This window comes from Neofelis nebulosa, chromosome 1, assembly GCF_028018385.1.
Source record: "Neofelis nebulosa isolate mNeoNeb1 chromosome 1, mNeoNeb1.pri, whole genome shotgun sequence".
Classification (NCBI taxonomy): Eukaryota; Metazoa; Chordata; class Mammalia; order Carnivora; family Felidae; genus Neofelis; species Neofelis nebulosa.
This window is the reverse complement of record NC_080782.1, coordinates 229,527,829-229,547,999: the sequence shown is the minus strand read 5'-3', so window position 1 is coordinate 229,547,999 and position 20,171 is coordinate 229,527,829. Positions and strand designations below refer to the sequence as shown.

The 20,171-nt window shown below is 38.1% G+C and overlaps 1 protein-coding gene across 10 annotated transcripts in view; it reads left to right on the top strand.

Annotated features, from left to right (window-relative positions):
* Positions 1-20,171, top strand: part of NBEA (neurobeachin) — a 681,254-nt gene that overhangs the window by 627,518 nt on the left and 33,565 nt on the right. For all 10 annotated transcript variants that reach the window (XM_058687599.1, XM_058687578.1, XM_058687548.1 and 7 more), the window contains one exon: positions 9,170-9,337. In XM_058687599.1, the coding sequence (XP_058543582.1) occupies positions 9,170-9,337 (168 nt within the window). The remainder of the gene's footprint in view (positions 1-9,169; positions 9,338-20,171) is intronic.

The following is a 20,171-nucleotide window of genomic DNA, read 5'->3' as shown; positions in this document are numbered from 1 at the left end:
AATTAGAGAAATTCTTTCTTTATCCCAGTCATTGAGGGCCTGTTACACAGTTCATACTGCTCTAGGCTCTGGAAACACTATCATGAGCAACACAGCAAGTGGCCTTCAGGAGCTCCCACTCTAGTTAGGAGCACAGACAAGTAAACGTGCAGTCACAGCAAACACTGATAGAGGCTATCATCCATTCATTCAACAGATATGAGTGTTCCAGATGCTGTTTTATGTGGTTGGAGTATACCAGTGAAACAGACAAAGATCCCTGCCCTCATACAGCTTACTATTGATCGAAGGCAGACAGACAACAAAATAGTAAATAAATAAGTCAAATATGTAGTATGTGAGAAAGTAATCAATAGTATGGAAAAAAGAGGCATTGGAAGGTAAAGGGATCAGGAATACACAGATTGGTGGTCAGGATCCCCTCAGTGAGATTTGCATTAAGACTGGAAGGAGGTGAGGGAGTGGATCAAGTGACTGTCTTGGGGAAAGACCATTGCAGGCAGAAGGACCGTCTGGAGCAAAGGCCCTGTGGCAGGGATGTGCTTCCCTCGGAAACCAAGGAGCCAGGGGGGAGTGAGCAGGAAGGGGGCACCTAGTACAAGACTGAGCAGGACCGAGGTCAGATCACAGAAGGCTTTGAAGGCCACTGTAAGCACTTTGAGTTTTCACTCTGAGTGAAATGGAAAGCCATCACAGTGCTTTGGAGCAGAAGAGTGCCATGATCTTACTTACATTTTGAAAGGATTGTTCTGGCTGCAGTGTTGGGAGTGAACTGTTGAGGCACAGGGTAGAATCAGGCGTATCTGTTAGCAAGTATTGTGAGAGATGATGGTGGCTTGGACCAGGGTGGTAGCAGTGAAGGTAGTAAGAAATTGATCAATTCTGGGTGGGGTTTTTTTAGTGGTTTTGTTTTTAATTTTTAATTTTCATTTTAGAGAGAGAGAACGTGAGTGGGGGAGAAGGGAAGAGGGATAGAGACAAAGAATGTTAAGCAGGCTCCACACTGAGCTTGGGCTCCAATCCCACAACCTTGGGATCATGACCTGAGCTGAAATCAACCGACCAAGCCACCCAGGCACCCCAGTTCTGGGTGTATTTTTAAGTTGGAGCCAGTAGTCTCTTTCTGCAACTTCTGGCTGTGACCATTTTCCCTAAGATTTCTCTAGGCTTACAGAGGCAAGTAAATGGTAGGGGGGACAGGTCCTGTAAATGTAGAATGGTGATGGATAGAGCAGCAGAAATGGGATGGGGTAGAACATTTAGTGCCTTTTGTCATCTTAGAGTTTGAGCAGAAATTTGAGCAGCAGGAAAAGCCCAAGTTGACATGTTTATCTCCCACTACATTTTGATATTTTTGAGGGCATGGAATGCTTGTTCATCTGTATATCCTCCAAGGCTAGGCTTGGCTTTCTAACATAGGATAGAGGGTCAGTAATTTGGGGCTGGAGAGAGATTATTTTCCCATTGTTTATTTGCATTTCAATGAGATATACTCCTAGAGATCAGGGCTTTTGTCTTGTTTACCATAGTATCTCTGGGGCCTAGAATAACTGCCTGGCACATAATAGATGCTCGATATTGAATGGATGATGGATGAATGAATGAATGAATGAATGGCTGTTACCTCTGTTTGAAAACCTCTTCCCCCAGATGTCTTTATAGTTCACTTCCTCACTGTAGTCCTTAATTATCACAAACTCAAAGAAACCTTCTCTGATCACCTCCTCCAAAATAGCAATCCCCTCCTCATCCATGCATACTCCTTAACTTTCTTTCCAACCTTTCTCTTTTCTTTAGCACTTACTACCTTCTGACGTACTGTGTGTCTTACTAATAATTGGGGGGGGGGGGTGTCAATTTCCTCCCGCTACAGTGTGAACACTGCAGAACAGTATTTTCTTTTATCTACTGCTATAATCCTAAAATCTAGACTATTGTCAGCGCATAGCAGATGGTCAGTCAATAGTTACTGAATGAATGAATGAGCTTCTTTCCCACCCCTGACATTTTTTCCTTCTTGTTACCAACACTTCTTTCTCATTGCTTAATTAATTATCCAATAATACTTATCAAATACTTTTAATGTTAGGTGGGGTGCTATGGAAAATGGAAAAGAAGCATTAGATATGATCCCTATCTTCGAAATGCTTATATTCTAACATATACAGTATTGCAAGTTTGAAACAAATGCTAATTGGTAATGACCCCATTTGTTTGTATAGCACTTTCCAATTTATATGCAAATTGATTTTCACAAGTAAATGTGTATACATAATCTTCCTGCATTAAACAGGAGGGTACAGGTTTCAAGTGTCATAGAAATTCATAGAAGAATTCATAGAGTGTGAGCTGGAGAACTCAGGAAACAAACATTGCTCTTGAGTAAGAAGGATGGCTAAGACCTCAAAAAGAAGCAGGAGGTTGAAATGCTTTCATCTTGAGGAGAAAGGAGCCACAGAGGCTCAAAGGTTGTACCAGCTGCTGTGTGCCCCGGGGGTGTGAATTGTCTGTGCTTCTTGGAGCCAGGAATCCTATCAGCAAGTCCCAAGAAGTCATGGTGGACGGTGGGATCATGATTTGAGAGGCCTTAGCAGCCAGGTAAAGTTTACCCGACCGTGTTTTGCTGGGAGGAACCGTGGAAAATTTGAGATAGAGGATGACCATAGGAACATGATGGTTTCAGAAGTCTATGTCCTCAGCAGGGTGCGAGACAGGTTAGAAGAGAGAAACAGGTTGAGGACTACTGGCGGTTGCCCATGTGGAGAGCAATGAGAGCTAAGACCAGGGTGGGGCGAGTGGAAAGGGAAAAGAATTCTCTGTATTCATACATGCAGTGAGCAATCACGTAATAGGATAATTTAAGTTCCCTGCAGAAGATGTAGCGCTATGATTCCTGATTGCTTAACTATATGCAACTCTCTTTAAGAATTTTTTCAAAATCAGAAGCGGATTTTTGAGGCAATAAGAGAAGGGGCTTGGCAGTATTCTTGCTCTTATCTAGAAGAGGAGATGGAAATTCAATATTCTTAAATAAAAGAATTCAGGAGAAATAAATATTCTTTCCTGAGAGTTCATTCCAGCAGCCTAGTTTCCTTTTTCATAAGTTTCAGAGACACTTTATCCTAAACCTGCTGGAGAAAGAATCCTCTAGCATCTAATACCCATGGGACAACATGGAAATGGGAATTAGGTAACTATTATCCATCTAAGAGATATCCCTCTACGGTGTAAATCTCACTCCTTATTTCCTTCCTCCCAGATCCCCAGGGCAGAATTATGGATTGGGAATTGGTTTATCTAGGCTTAAAGCAATTGCTTCTGCTTTTAGATATGCAAGTAGAGGGTAAAGCAAGCTATTAAGACCATTATAACCCTAATAGCTTGGTAATCAAGTGTTTCTGTATATTTTTCCATTGTAAGTATTTGCAACAAAATCTTGTTTCAGAGTCCAAAATGGGCTTGTGCAAGAAAACATAGTTCTGTAAAGAACAAATAAGCAGAGAGCACGTATTTAATAACAGACCGATACTCTTTAGAGTACAGTTAAGTCTCAGTGTCAGACTTCAGCTTTAGATAGGTCTTTATGCTTTCATTATGGGCTATCTAAAATTTGATTCTTAGGTATGTATTTGATTTAGAGTTGGCTTTTAGATGTTCTAACTGGATTTTCTCTTCTCTTTGCACAGTGACCAGCAAGACAAGGTATAAGACAATATATAAGACAGATGTTTAAGACAGACGGTGTATACAGTGTATAATGTATAACACTATCTGTTGAATCTGCTACCTTATTGTTTCTTTGTTATTTAATCTTGTAATGCCCCTCCCCCAAAAAAACCTGAGACAAAATTATATAAACAATTAACTTTCCATTGATTCACTCTGCTGCCTCTCCAGCATATAAAATAGGATAGGATAAATAACTATAGACTTTAATTGAATTAAAGAGTGTTAGAAAATTTTTAAATCAAAAAAATATATATAAAGATTGTTAGAAACAGGGGCACCTGGGTTGCTCAGTCGGTTAAGCATCCGACTTCAGCTCAGGTCATAATCTCACAGTTCATAGGTTTGAGCCCCGCGTCGGGCTCTGTGCTAACAGCTCAGAACCTGGGGCCTGCTTCATATTCTGTGTCTCCCTCTCTCTCTGCCCCTCTTCTGCTCTCTCTCTCAAAAATGAATAAACATTTAAAAATTTTAAAAAAAGGTTGTTAGAAGCAAATAATGACATAATAATTTTTTTAATTGAGATGGAACAAATATTGAGAAAAATATATAAAATATTAATATTAGCACCAAAAGAACTAAGACTTAAAAGTCTTTAAAAAATTTAAATGGTAAAATCTTCCCATCTCCAAATTATCCAAGGCCATATTATTTTACGGGTAAATTCTACCAGATTTTCAAGAGATAATAAAGTCATTTCTTAGTAAGTTGTTGCAGAAAACATGGCCATCCATGAGGCTAGTGTGATCTTGACTCCAAAAGTAGCTAAAGGGAGAAAAAAGAATAAATAAATAGGGCCATCTCATGTATGGATATAAATACAAAAATTCTAAGTCAAATATTATCTAACAACCCAACAATTATGTATATAAAATGTGTGAGTGTATATATGTGTGTCAGATCAAAACTAATCCTTCAAGATTAGGAAAAAGACAGAGATGCTCCATATCACCACTATTATTGAATGTAGTCCTCAAGGGTGAGAACAATTCTATAAGAAGAAATAAAGAAGTTTTAGGTATATGGGGCACCTAGGTTGCTCAGTCAGTTAAGCATCTGACTTTGGCTTAGGTCATGATCTCATGGTTCTTGAGTTCGAGCCCCACATCTGGTGAGCTCGAGCCCTGCATCAGGTGAGCCCCACTTCTCTCCCTCTCCCTCCCTCTGTGCCCCTTGCTCACTTGCATCTTCTCTCTCTTTCTCAAAAAAAAGAAAAAAGTTATAGGTATAACTAATTACCACAAGCAAAATCAACTTATAGAAATCAATGGCATTTTCTTTGCATCATCAGTAACCAACTATGAAATATAATTTTAGAAATGTTATCATTGCATCAAAGCTTATAGACTGAGAATTCCCACATCCTTTATGGAGAAAATATTAATTTTTAACTAATAAAATACATAGAAAATAATCTGTATAGGTAAAGAGACATTCTGGGACCTTGGATGGGAAAACCTAGTATCAATTTTCCAAATTACTGCACGAATTTATTGGACTCCCAATCACAATTATTTTGATGTATCCATGTGCACTTATTCTAAAAGTTACAGGGAAGAATAAAGGTCCAGAAATAACTGCATTGACTCTGCGAAAGAAAAAGAAATCCACCAAATACAAAGATATCTGAGAAATAAAGATAATTAAAATAAATAAAGGTAACAATAGAAATAAAAAGAATGGGACAAGCTGGAGACTCACACATATCCAGAGAGAGAGAGAGAGAGAGAGAGAGAGAGAGAGAGAGAGAGAGAAGAGGAAAGAAGGAAGGAAGGAAGGAAGGAAGGAAGGAAGGAAGGAAGGAAGGAAGGAAGGAGGGAAGGAAGGATGGAAGGAAGGAAGGAAGGAAGGATAAAAAGAAGAGGGAAGAAGGAAAAAGGGAGGACAGAAAGCAGAGAAAGAAAGAAGGAAAGAAAGAAAGAAAGAAAGAAAGAAAGAAAGAAAGAAAGAAAGAAAGAAAGAAAGAAAGAAAGAAAGACCTTGCAACCCTTTTATTGGTTGTAATCACTTGGCTGCTGATTGTATTGCTTTTTCTAGGTAGATTATCATATATGTAAACACTAGCAGTTTTACATCTTTGTTTCAAATATACACACACTAAAGATGACCCTACAGACCACTGAGGAAAGGTGTGTTTGCTTAATGGATGGTATTGGAAAAACTGACGTACTATAAAAACAAAAATAGTACTGGATCCCTATTTAATAGACTCGAGGTGGATTAAAGATCAATATGTGAAAAGCAAATCCATAAATATAAAGATAATACATCAAAATTATACAAAGTTATCTTTGTAACTTCAAATCAAAATCCCAAGAGCATAAAAAAAAAGAGAAAAAAGTATTTGATCATCTCAAAATTAGGAATTTCTGTTCAACAAAGAACAATATGGATAAAGTTCATAGACACATGACATTTGGGGGAATTCATCTGCAGTGTTTAAAACCAACAAGGAACTATTATCCTAAATATATCAAGACCTTTTGCAAAGTAACAACATAAAGATAGGAACCTCCATAAAAAGATGAGCAGAGGGTGTGAACAAGAAATTTATGGAAGAGGAAACCCAAAAGGCCAACAAGTGTATTAAAAAGATGTCAAGTTCCTTAGTAATCAGAGGAATACAAATTAAAACAATGAGATATTGATTGTTTCGTATCTATTACACTGGCTAAATTAGAAACCTGTATAATATCAAGAGCCAATGGGGATGTGGACATATAGAACCCTTTATGCACCACTGGAGGAAGTGGAGCTGGGCAGCCATTCTGAAGAGCACCTGCAGACTAATGGCTGCTGAGTCATGGGGTTTATACACATCCACTGTGGTGACACAGCAGTCCTACTCCAGATTATGAGTCCCAAAGAAATTCTTACAAAGATCCAAAAGGAGATGCAAAAGTGGACATTTATCACAGCATCATATCATGGGGACTTAGAGGCAGTCTAATGCTCATTGCTGGGGGGAGTTCTATGCAGCCATTAGAATCAGTAGACTACCGGGGCACTTGTGTGGCTCAGTTGGTGAAGTGCCCAACTCTTGATTTTAGTTCAGGTCACAATCTCAATGTTCATGAGTTCAAGCTCCACTTCAGGCTGACAGTATAGAACCTGCGTGGGATTTTCTCTCTCTCTCCCACTCTCTCTGCCCCTCCCCTCCTTTCTCTCTCTCTCTCTCTCTCTCTCTCTCTCTCTCTCTCTCTCAAAATAAACTTTAAAAAAATCTTTGGGGCGCCTGGGTGGCGCAGTCGGTTAAGCGTCCGACTTCAGCCAGGTCACGATCTCGCGGTCCGTGAGTTCGAGCCCCGCGTCAGGCTCTGGGCTGATGGCTCGGAACCTGGAGCCTGTTTCCGATTCTGTGTCTCCCTCTCTCTCTGCCCCTCCCCCGTTCATGCTCTGTCTCTCTCTGTCCCAAAAATAAATAAAAAACGTTGAAAAAAAAAATTTTTAAAAAATAAAAAAATCTTTTAAAAAAAAGAAGCAATGGACTACCTATACATACAGTGACATAATCTTAAAAATCAATGCTAACTGGAAAAAAGTAAGAAACTACATGAAATCTATAACCCTATATCATTTTTATGAATCAAAGATACACAAATAATGAGTAATGTTTTATAAAAACACATGCAAACAAAAGGAGAGAGTTCAAACACATTACAGATGTTGCCTCTGGTGGAGGAGAGAAATGAAAGTAGTGGATAGAGATAAAAGAGAACAAATAGATTTTTAAAATTCAAATTAGTGAAAAATAATCATTCCTTCCACCTCTCGTATCTGCATTAGGCATTTTGTTCAATAATTGCTTTACTCTACAGGATAATAGTGAATTTCATCAATCCTTTCCAAATATGTTGTTAAGATTTATTTGAAATTGTTGCTGATGAACTGATTATGTGATGATGTTGGTAGAATCCTCCTTTAAATAATCTATCTGATTTCAGTATTATTTTGAACTCCTGTGAATACATTTGGACAATAGCTACTCCATAACTTTTTGTTTTTCATCCTTTTCATTTATTGCACCAGGCACTAATTAGACTGACTTTTTTCTTAACTAACTAGTTACACTGCACTTACAAAATCATTTGTGTACGTTGACCAAACCAACATTTATGACATAACCAATATAGAATTTTAACCAACCTCGTTCTTCTATTTTAGTGTCCTTCCCTGTGCCCTAGTCTGAACTATTATATCAAGACCACTACGATAGAGAATACAAAAATCCTGTTCAATTTCAGTACAGAAATTACCCTTTAATAAAGTCTAATTGTTTATATTTCTGAATGAGAAACATGCACAATAATTGGTTTAAGTAAAATATCAAAACTTTTGAGAGAAATAAGTCAAGAAGAAGTTGAGGGGAATAAAATTAGTAGTAAAATGTGATCACAGGAAAAGTTGAAAAGTATTCAGATATTTTATAGATTAAAAAAATGAAGTGTAATTATCAGAAGGCTAATTTAAGAAATCATTTATTAATTAAGTGAATCCAAATTGGTGTCAACACGTTGGAAATCAGGGTCATGAAGCCAGAGAATGACTTCATTCACATATTTAGTTACAGCTGTAATTTAGAAAATTGTGTAATATGGCTGCACTTAGTTGAAATTTAAGAAGCTAGTTCTACAGCTTTTGTTCATGTTGCTGAAATCAGTGTGCTCTTAAAATCAATAAGAAATTGATGACAGGTGACTGCAGTAGGTGAGAGGCATAGTGAGCCATACAGTGATTGTCACTGCTCATATCACAGGTGTGAACAGAACTCCGTGTCTACATGGCCCGATACCTCCAGAAAGTTTATGATGGTTTCTTGGGGAATGACAAGGCCTTCTTTTTTTTTCTGACCCTTTACAGAAGCTTAGTATGGTCATTGGTTGTCATTAATTTGCATTCATTTCCTACTAGCTAGCAAACATCTAAAATCGCCCAAGGATTTCTACCCTGTATAAAAGCAAGGATTCATTTGTAGCAGCAGGAGGATGTCCCCTTTTCGTAGGGTGAGAGGCAAATTTGAGGACTTCAGGCAGGAAAGTGTGTATCAATGCACTTCTAATAAAATTGTTCAGTTTTAAACTAATGCTTAAAAATTAGAAATGAAATTATTGTAAAATTAGAACAGGTACTTCAAATTATTTTTGTTTTAAACATGAATGTGGCTTTTTTAAGAAATCTACTTAATATTAAAAATTGTATCATATACATAGCTGGAGCCACAAGAAAGTTAAGCATTTTAGAAAGGGAAAATTTTCACTCAGGTCTGTGTTTTATTGGAGGTTGTATGTTACCATTTCTAGGAATAGGATGTGTAATACATATAGATAAAATAGGGTAAAGCAAAGAACATATTGTACTCCTTTATATAGAATATTTCAAACTAAGAATAAGAGAGATTAGCTCAGTTTGTACTGTCTCTTATTTCTTTCTTGACTCATTACAGGCCCTGGAAAGTGAATTTGTTTCTTGCCAACTCCATCAGTGGATTGACCTTATATTTGGCTACAAACAGCGAGGACCAGAAGCAGTCCGTGCTCTGAATGTTTTTCACTACTTAACCTACGAAGGCTCTGTGAATCTGGATAGTATCACTGACCCTGTGCTCAGGGAGGTAGGTGTTAAGTCCCATATTATTCCAAATATTTCTTTCATCTCTCAGAAAGACATTTGGCTTTCCATCTCTTTCTGTATACATTTCTTTGCAACATCAATTTTTACAAAACATAAATTCCAGAGTTTTTACAAATGTAGGAAAATGAATATTATATGTCAAAACCAAGTAATGAGACCATCATGTTCTTCTTTTTTGAATTGTAGACATATATAATGCACTTCAATATCCCTATTTTGCTTGTTTTATTTTAGCATCTGCATTAAAATGCTTAATGCCCAGTGTGTGTTATTAATAAAACCTAGTGGGACATTTGAATATGAATAGTTCACATTAAAATAATCTGCCAGTATATATTTTCTTAGTAAAAGCAAACTTGCAGACTTCTACACAGAATGCTCAAAAAATGCATTGATAAAGTAGATGAGGGTATATATAGTATTTTATTCCAGAATATTCACCAAAATGCATCAATGAAATAGATGAGGGTATAGTATTTTATCCATGTAGGTTCTTACCCTGAAAGTTTATAGCTAACAGTTGGGAATTGTGTGTGCGTAAGTATTTTTAGTGAAAATATTCCTGGAAAATATTATTTAAATCAGTTCTGCACTGCACGAAATGACTTCATATAGGTGAAGGAGTAAAGAAGCAACAGCTGCTGGGTGAACATCACTGCCAAGGAAGCCATGCCCCAGCCTCCATTCCGCCCGGTAGCTGCCATCTGCTGTGTGCAAAACAAGCAATCGTGGAATGCTTGTTGTATTTTTTACTTTTAGTCTTAGAGGTGGAAAACTTGTAGATTTGGGAAATAAAGCCCTACAAGAAAAATTTGCATCCGTAAAGTTACTTCTTATATACCTCTACAAAAGCAAAATGATTCCATTTGTATGGCTTCAAGCAGAGAAAAGGAAAGGGAAGAGGCTCACAATGAGTGCTCATTGGACCCTTAGGGCTGAATATTCAGAGAACACATTGTAAGCACGTTATTAGGTGCAGTGTTACATCGTGTTGTATGTGCAAGGAAACGGATTATTGCCTGAAGCTGGAGGAAGGGAATAGAGACAGAGAATGAATGAATGAGAGAGAAGTCAGATAGTATGAAATTCATCAGTGAAAGAAGGGATTTTCTCTGCAAACCATTACACTCTCCTGATTTAGTATCCCTTGTACAAACTGTAATCAGATTATTTTGTAGAAGATATTCTCAATTTTTCTTTTCACAATATGCCTTTGTTTAACACGTGTCCAGTTCTGTAAACGCCTTACAGATTGTATTCCCCTTTTAGACCCAATATCTATAGGATCAGAAAAAAAGAGAAAATACTTGGAATACCTTATTGTTTTATTCCAAGACCACCTCCAACTTGCTTTTCACTTTTAAATATCATATGGGATGCCTGGGTGGCTCAGTCGATTGAGCATCCAACTTCGGCTCAGGTCAGGATCTCGCGGTCTGTGAGTCTGAGCCCCACGTCGGGCTCTGCGCTGACAGCTCAGAGCCTGGAGCCTGTTTCAGATTCTGTGTCTCCCTCGCTTTCTGCCCTTCCCCCGCTCATGCTCGCTCTCTCTCTCTCTCTCTCTCTGTCAAAAATAAATAAACATAACAAAAATTTTAAGTATCATAAACCATTTTGCTCCTGAATATTACAGGAGCAAATTGCACATTTTTATTACACATTTTTATCTATTATAAAGTTCTATCCTTGTAAAGAAAGTTGCAAGTTAATTCTCTTGGGCAAAATATAATATTTTAACCATATTGTACATAATGAAACTACAAGACTGCATTACCATCGACAGAATAATAGCAGACTTTTTTATATTCAAATGAGAGTAAATAAAGAGATAAATGGGAATAAAGAGAAAATGGAATTCGAATGGAGACTTTCTTTACATGGATATAGTGTTTATTACTTGAATTCTATAAAAATACTTGTTTCTATGAGATATCACACCATTGCTTTGGACAGTGGGGGGGAAACACTATGCATAGGCCTTAATTATCAAGTTATAAGACTTCCTAATGAAACATTACATGAAAATGTGTAATTTTTAAAAATTTTTGGCTGGTTGGGAATGGCTCAGCCATGATGTTTGCTTATTAGATAGACTGTCTGAACAGTATGCTTCTGCTCCTGATCCTCTCCTAGTGAGGCAGACTGTGGAGCACTAGGGTACCAGAATTCAGGACTCTCTCCTTCTAGCAGTCTCAGTCTGAGCGCCTAATTGCTGAACACCGAGGTTCCACTAGAGAAACTCCCAGACTCATTCTGTGATAGAGCTGTTCTCCCACCCCGGCTCCTCACCTGCCTCCCTGACCCAAACACACTGATGTCAGTTCTCAGGATACTTGGTAAGGGAGCACACACTTGGAACACAACGACCTTCCCTCCCCCAGCCAGCATAGGCCCAAGCACTCACCAGCAGAGAGTAACATTTGCTCTGACCCTGAGGACCTGTGTCAACTCAAGACTGCTTAGGAAGATACTTTATTTCCTTAAGATCACTAGAGGCTGCTTATAATGTTGTAGCCATAGCAGATTGAATGAAATCAAGGGATAGTAGCTAACTGTCCTTCTCCCTACTCCCCATCCTTATCTCATCTACCCTACAGAACTAACATATTCCCCCCAAAAGTTCTGCACTAGTATTTAAGAACCTGCAACAGATGGGAACCCACCTAAAATCTGTGAGCTATCTAATGTCAACCAAGTCATCTAGCTCCCTCCACCTCAATTGCTGTCTCTGTAAACACGACGTATGTTTGCCAGCCCAAAAAACACTTAAGATCTACTGTTGCACGATACAACTCTGCAGATAAGTGGAATGAAGTGCAGTATATTTGTTACTTGGTAGCCATCTATACCCCCTTACATATACATTTCCCCTGGGAAGGGGCCCTCTGGGAGGCATCTTTTATGAAAACATCAATGTTGAGATCCCAGAGGTCTGGGCTATGGCACCATGACTTAAGAAAGTTGATACCTACCTAAACGGTGGGACACAAACTCTTGAAAAAAAGACGTGTTCAAAATATTAACCCTCTTATTGACCTTAATGAATTTCTTTTACTTGATAATGTTTGTCTTTGTATTTTTAAAATACTAAGATCATTACATTTCACGTAGATAAAACCAAAGGAAGACTATAGTTATACTAAACTGCAACTAGCCTAAAGAAGATGAATTTTTTGATGCTTAAACACTTATTTAAAAAAATAAATATTTACTGTATGAATATCTGTATATGTCATATACATATATATACATACATACATGTATATATATGTATATATATATACACACATACATATCCCACAATCTGCCATATCCCACAGTCTGCCTATAACTTTGAGCTTTGAGGTCAGTGCTAAAATTTGAGAAATGGCTTAAGGTTATTGATTCATTCTTCCTTGACAGGTGAAATCATGAAGCAGCACTAACCACAGCAATTATGGCATTAAAATGTCAAGAAATTAGAGGTCAGAATAACAGATAATTTTCTTCTCTATGTCAGATTTAAAATTGACATTCTTTGACAGCTTAGGATCTTTGCCTGAGAAAAATATGACAGCTTAACTTATTTTATACTTGTAAAGCAGTAACTGATAATAAACTTTATCATGACAGCCTCTGGGCAGAAACATGACAGAACAGTTCTGGTACAAAGCTCTTCTTAATATGTAAACACCAGATCTGTTGGATATTAGATATTATTTAAATTGTCTTAAGTCTTGGCTTACATCATAATCTTCTAGACACATTATTTCATAGATGAGCTCAAGTGACTATTTGAGCAGTAATTTTAAGCATGGTAATGAATATTCTTTCTTACTACTTTTACATGTGAATAAAAATTATGTGGTTTGCTTCATATTTTTACTTGCCAAATGAAGGCTGAGAGCCTTTATCCTATGACCTGCTTAGGAAATAGAATATTCTAGTTAATAATATCTGGTCCGGTGGTGTTCTAACTCCTTTCTACTCAAATGTAGTTCATAGACCAACAGTATCACCATCACCTGGGCACTTGTGAGAACTTCAGACTCAGGCCTTCCCAAACTACTAAGTCAGAACATGTATTTTAGGAGGCCCCCAGTGATTTGTCTGAGACATTAAAGTTTAAGAAGCACTGTGTACTAAAGGTGTAAGAAGATCTGGAAAGCTCCTCAACCCCTACAAAAGTAAAGAGAATGATATGATGAACCCTCATGTACCTATCACTCAGTTTCAGATTTTTAACTCTAATTTCTTCTATATCCCTAGCCCTTCAGCTATTTTTAAGTATACCTGCCATATCTGGGCACCTGGGTGGCTCAGTTAGTTCATGATTTCGGCTCAGGTCATGATCTCATGGTTCTTGAGTTCAAGCTTCCACGGCAGGCTCTGTGCTGACAGCATGGAGCCTGCTTGGGATGCTCTGTCTCCCTCTCTCTCTGCCCCTCCCCGACTCATGCTCGCTCCCCCCTCTTCTCAAAAATAAATAAACTTCAAGTACACCTGCCATATCCATCTAACCCCATCTAACTACTTATCCACTGTCCCATTCCCCATCCCATGGGCATCTTAGGATATCCAGGGAGAAGGTTCAAGCAAATTTATTTTGAAGAAAAAAAAATCTTTGCAGGCATTTCATATGCATTGCCAGTTCAAACCATTAATCTAGCCTAACATTCTCACTAAATAATTTTTCCAAGGACATCCATCCATGTAGTATCAGAGCCAGATTTAGAACCAGGTGAGGTCTCCTGATTCTCAGGTCAGAGTTGCTTTATACCCACTACTTTGTAGGAATTTTAAAATAACAATATTTACTAATACTTACTAGTTTTAGGGATGATACTCTTCTTACTTTCAAAATGATTCTTCAAAATAAGGGACCCCTAATGTGTATTCCCATTTCACTAATTTAACCTCTAAGGTTTTTCTTTCTATTTTGTTTATGCTTTCGAATTTCTTAAAAGTCTCAACTCAGTGAAAGTTCCTGGAATTACAGGGGATATTTTGCGATGGCTTTAAGAAATCATTCTCAGCCATTTTGTTCATTGTTTATTCTAACCACTTCTCAGAAAAACATAAGTTTTATCTGTATTTAAGAGTTCCAAAGGCACAAGAGGATCGTGCCATAGTCAATAGCTGGTTAGTAGAGAATACAAATTAAATGCCTCAATTTTTTTTTTTACCGTACTCATGAGTGAAGATCATTTCATTCTGAAATTGTTTCTAAAACTGATCACCCTTACAATCATGGATATAATTACTCAAGCCTGTCTGCCTCAGAGTATGATTATATAGTACGTAGTAGGCAATAAAAAATGATAGAAAGATGTAAACCAGATAATAGATTTTATCACAGTCCATCATTACAATTTGAGTGACATTAAGTGAGTCACTTTTGTATGCCGTGGTTTTCCCACCTATAAAATGAAAACAGAAATGGTACCTAACTCATAGGTCTGGATTTGAGGATCATATGAGAAAAGATGTAGGGAAATACTTTGTAAACCATAAAGGACTACACAAACATTGGTTAGTGTTACCTAAAAGCGTAATTAAATGAAGTATCTTGGAAGAACTTTTGGTTTAGTAATTCACTTCTCTGTATCATTGTATGTACCGTTGACACTGCCAAACTGAAAAGTGACTTAAATGATTTCTCTTCGACAGTGAGAGGTATACACACAAGCCTCTCATAAAAGGCTGTTTTGCTGGCCAACTATTATAACATACAGGTCAATCTTTATTTATTTATTTATTTATTTATTTATTTATTTATTTATCCATATATACACACATCTATCTATTTATGCTGGAAATATTAAATATTAAATTTTAATATTACCAGTCATCATAAAAGTGTGATATTTTTAGTCTAATTTTTTGTTACTAATATTTCTTGGTCTTCTATTATGTTTTCTTCATTTATCTCTTCCTTTGATCTGGTAGGGATAACAAAGCATTCCTTTGGACCTACTATGAGAATATGCCCAAAGGAAGTAGAATAGATCCCTTCAGTTTTTACTTTATCTTCTTGCTGAAACATTCCTACTACTACAGAAAACTGACATGATAAGGCTGTCAAGAACCAACGAGACAGACATGTCTTTAACCAAAACAGCTACAGTGTTGGCTTTCCTAGAAAATGAACTCATAGGGGCGCCTGGGTGGCTCGGTCGGTTAAGCGTCCGACTTCGGCTCAGGTCATGATCTCATGGTCCGTGAGTTCGAGCCCCGCGTCGGGCTCTGTGCTGACAGCTCAGAGCCTGGAGCCTGTTTCACATTCCGTGTCTCCTTCTCTCTCTGCCCCTCCCCTGTTCATGCTCTGTCTCAAAAATAAATAAACGTTAAAAAAATTAAAAGAAAATGAACTCATAAAATTTATAAAGAAAAAAAATTAACCCACTTTCCACCCTGATAATGTAAATGAAAGTATTTGTAGTGACAACACTGATGGCCTTGTGGGCATTGCTTATTCTTCTGTGAATTTGTTATCCCTTGTCTTTTCCTTCCCCCATTTCTGATTCCTTTCTTCTATCTGACAAGGGATAGCAACACGCCCCTAGTGGATCACTTGAGTGGGTTGTAGCACGATGTTGTCCATTTACAAGGGCCACGATGCCTAATTGTCTTCATATGGGGGATGATCAGGGTTTTTCTCCTGGGAATTTATTCTGAGACATGATTGCAAGAAATGATCAACAAAATGGCTGATAAAGATTTCTTAAAACCATCTTAATTTTCCCCCTATAATTACTGGAGGTTTTACTGACTTATAAAAATGTTAGCAAATTCAAAAGCCAAATTAAAATAGAAATAAAATAAAATAAAATAAAACAAAATAAAATAAATAGAAAGAAAACCCCTACATTTTAAATTATGGGAGTGGAGATGCACATTACGTATTCATTTGGGAGCAAGAAGAATATTATGATCTTAAAACTAGTAAGAGTATACATTCAAATTTGTCTGCTTATGTGTCCTCATCCACAGTAATAAGGCTTGCATTGCAAAGATTCAGTGAATAAAGTTTCTATGTAGAAATTAGTATCAAGAAAATTAATGACACACATTTAATTTTGATTAGTGAATAAATCTTTAATTTAGGTTTATCTTTTCTCCTTGTAATTACTGCAGTCCTTAGCTAGTCTATGGTCATCAATCGTCCACTAGAGAAGCATAAATAATGCAGCTAGTCAAAGTGGGATATGTGTCATTTATGTGAGGTGTGCTTTTTCTCATCTTTGTGTTATTTTTATTGCGTAGTGTTGAGAAGTGCTAATTATTGATTTTCAGAAATTAACAGCAAATGCTTTCACAAGCATCTAAAGTCATGTTTTACACCAGGAAGAAGGGTGAAAATTGCAGCCTGCTGTTTGCACTAGAAATAGCTGGAAGGGATTTCCTTACCTTCTATTAACATAGATTTCAGTTATATTACACAGTTGGTACCTTAGCATAAATTAACAGTTATTCAAAACATATTGCATGCTTCAATTTGTGGAAGTAGATATTACTCAATCTAAATACCTAAGCATTTCAGTTAGATGTTTAGAACTCATTTTTAAAGGTTTTAAACATATTGATAATGAGCCTACTTATAGCCATTTGAAATCTCAGTATAGTATATCTAAATGACCGTTTCCCATTTATGTCAGTATCAAAGAAGAGCACTTTGTTCTGCCAAATACACGCAATACTATTTTTAATTTGAATTTAACCTAATAAAAGTGTATGATTTCATTTTGTAATGTTTATACCACCACCTGGTGAACCTTTGTCTTGATGTCATTCTACTCCCAAACAAATCTTTTCAGCTTTTATTACTTTTATTATTATTTTCTTTCCATGATCAGACGCTCCAAGTGAACTTATTTTGTCTGGTGGGGGAAGGTCATCACCTGTACTTCTACTTCTGTCTCGTTCCTCCTCCTCCCCCTCCCCGAACTTCTGCTTCCTGAATCGCCCAGCATAGAGTTGCTTTCTATAAATTTATTCAACCAGGGAAAATTTGGCAAGTACGTTGTACTGATTCCTCTCATATGTCACTGAGCATTTCTGCGTTGAGTCCTTTACTTAATTACTATTTAATGATCAACCCAAAAGTGAGCACAGAACCAAAAACCTGGAAGAATCCTTAAGACATCATCTGGTAAAACTCTTGCTTCTAGGTAGATCAATCAGTAACTTGTCCAGAAAAGAGTGTTTTCATTCTCTTCCTGAGGATTAATGAGTATAGATTGCCAAGAGACTCAATGGCATTCCCCCAAAAGCTTATGATAGTATTTATCCCCAAAATATTTTTTAAATATTTTATGTTTATTTATTTTTGAGAGACAGAGATAGAATGAGAGCAGAGGAGGGGCAGAGAGAGAGAGAGAGAGAGAGAGAGAGAGAGAGACAGACCTGAAGCAGGCTCCAGGCTCTGAGCTGTTAGCACAGAGCCCGGTGCTGGGCTTGAACTCATGAACAGTGAGATCATGACCTGAGCCAAAGCTGGGCGCTTAACTGACTGAGCCACCCAGGCACCCCTATCCAAAATATTTTAAATCCTCAATGAAAATGCCTCTTGCTTGGATGTAATCATATTTTGGTTAGTCTCACCCAGGAATGAAGCAAACACTAGCCAGGATTTCCCTTATATAATATACCTGAATATCAATTCTATTTGTATCAATCACAGTGCGTCACCCTCTCAAGGAATAATGAGGGCTCCAAAAAAGATACACAAATGGCCAAAAAGCACATGGAAAGATTCTTTTTGTCTTTTTAATGTTTATTTATTTTTGAGAGAGAAGAGAGACAGAATGCAAGCGGGGCAGGGGCAGAGAGAGAGGGAGACACAGAATCCAAAGCAGGCTCCGAGGTCTGAGCTGCCAGCACAGAGCCCGACCCGGAGCTTGAACTCACCCTGGAAAGACCCTTACCATCACTCATCATTAGGGAAATGCAGATCAAAACCTCAGTGACATACTACCTCATACACCTTAGGTGGGCTACTATCAAACAATGCAAGAAACATAAAATAGCAAGTGTTGGAGCGGACATGGAGAAATTGGAACCCCGGGGCACCTGGGTGGCTCAGTCAGTTCAGTGTCCAACTCTTGACTTCAGCTCAGGTCATGATCTCATGGTTCCTGGGATCAAGGCCCATGTCGGGCTGTGTGCTGACACTGCAGAAGGATTCTGTGTCTCCCTCTCTCTCTACCCCTCCCCACTCATGCGCTTTCTCTCTCAAAATAAATAAACGCTTAAAAAAAATAAATTGAGGGGCACCTGGGTGGCTCAGTAGGTTAAGCATCCGACTTCGGCTCAAGTCATGATCTCACCATTTATGAGTTCCAACCCCGTGTCCGGCTCTGTGCTGACAGCTCAGAGCCTGGAGCCTGCTTCTGCTTCTGTGTCTCCCTCTCTCTCTGCCCTTCTTATGCGCGCTCTCTCTCTCTCTCTCTCTCTCTCTCTCTCTCAAAAATAAATAAACATTAAATTTTTTAAAATAAATAAATAAATAAAAACCCTTATGCACTATTGTGGGATTGTAAAACGGTGCAGCCTCTCTGGAAAACAGTATGGAAGATCCTCAAATTTTAAAAATAGAGCTACTGTATGATCTAGCAATTTCCTTTCTGGGTATACACCCAAAAGACTTAAGAGCAAGATTTTGAAGAAATGTTTGCACACCCATGTTCATAGCAGCATTATTCACAGTAGTCAAAGGGTAGAAGCGGCCCAAGTGTCCATCAGCAGATTCACGAACCCATAAAACTGTGGTGTGGACACACAGTGGAGTATCACTCAGCCTTAAAAAGGAAGGAACTTCTTACACAGGCTTCAACAAAGATGAACCTTGAGGATGTTATCCTAAGTGAAATGCGCCAGTCACATGACAAATACTATATGATTCCACTTACATGAAGTACCTAGAAGAGTCAAAATCAAAGAGACAGAAAGTGAAAGAGTGGTTTCTGGGGGCTGGTGGGGAAGAGCAAATGGGGAGTTGTCAATGGGTACAGAGTCTCAGTTCTGAAAGGTCCAAAGAGTTGTAGGGACTGGTTGTACAGCAATACGAATGTACACAACACTACTGAAGTGTGTACTTTGAAAATTGTTAAGATGGCAAGGTTTCTGTTATATATATTTTACCACAATTGAAAAGAAATGTAAAGGGATAATGGAGAGAGGTTGATAGTAGTCCTATTTACAAAACTATGGGCAGGATAAAGCAGATGAACAAGGGGGAAGTGAAGCATGCAGGGGTAACATCTAGGGGCCACCCTGGGGCCTGAGTGTACACAGGGAGGGAGCCGTTACCACAACGTGCCAAGAGAGGTAACCCTGGAAAAGCGGTGGCCCCACAGGAGCTATGGCCTTTGGAAGAAGAATTGACCCAACCACTGGCAAACTGGGACCTGGCAAGGGAGACCCACACAGTGAGTTTTACCACACCTCCCTATCTCCTGTCCTGATTTCTCATTGGCCAAAAAGAGTGGAAAGTAGAGAGCAAGAGAGTACCCCAGATGCAGTCTCTGGAGGCCCGTCTCTGGGGGCAAGGAAGACGGTCCAGCTCACTTTCGTGTTCCCCCTGAGTTAGTCACTGCTCTAGGCAAGTTTCTTTAAGGCACCCAGGGTAGAACGGCCACTACCTGCCACATTGAAATGCATGTACTTCTCCCACCTGAGTTGACCTATACTTATTTCTAAATATAAAAATTGAGTGAGCTTTGCCACCAATGGCACGGACCTAATTTGAAGACAAACTGTTCTGGAAAGAACATTTTCTATCCCAAGGACATTGTGCTTGCTTTTCACGTTCACTGTTCTCGTTCATTTGTTAA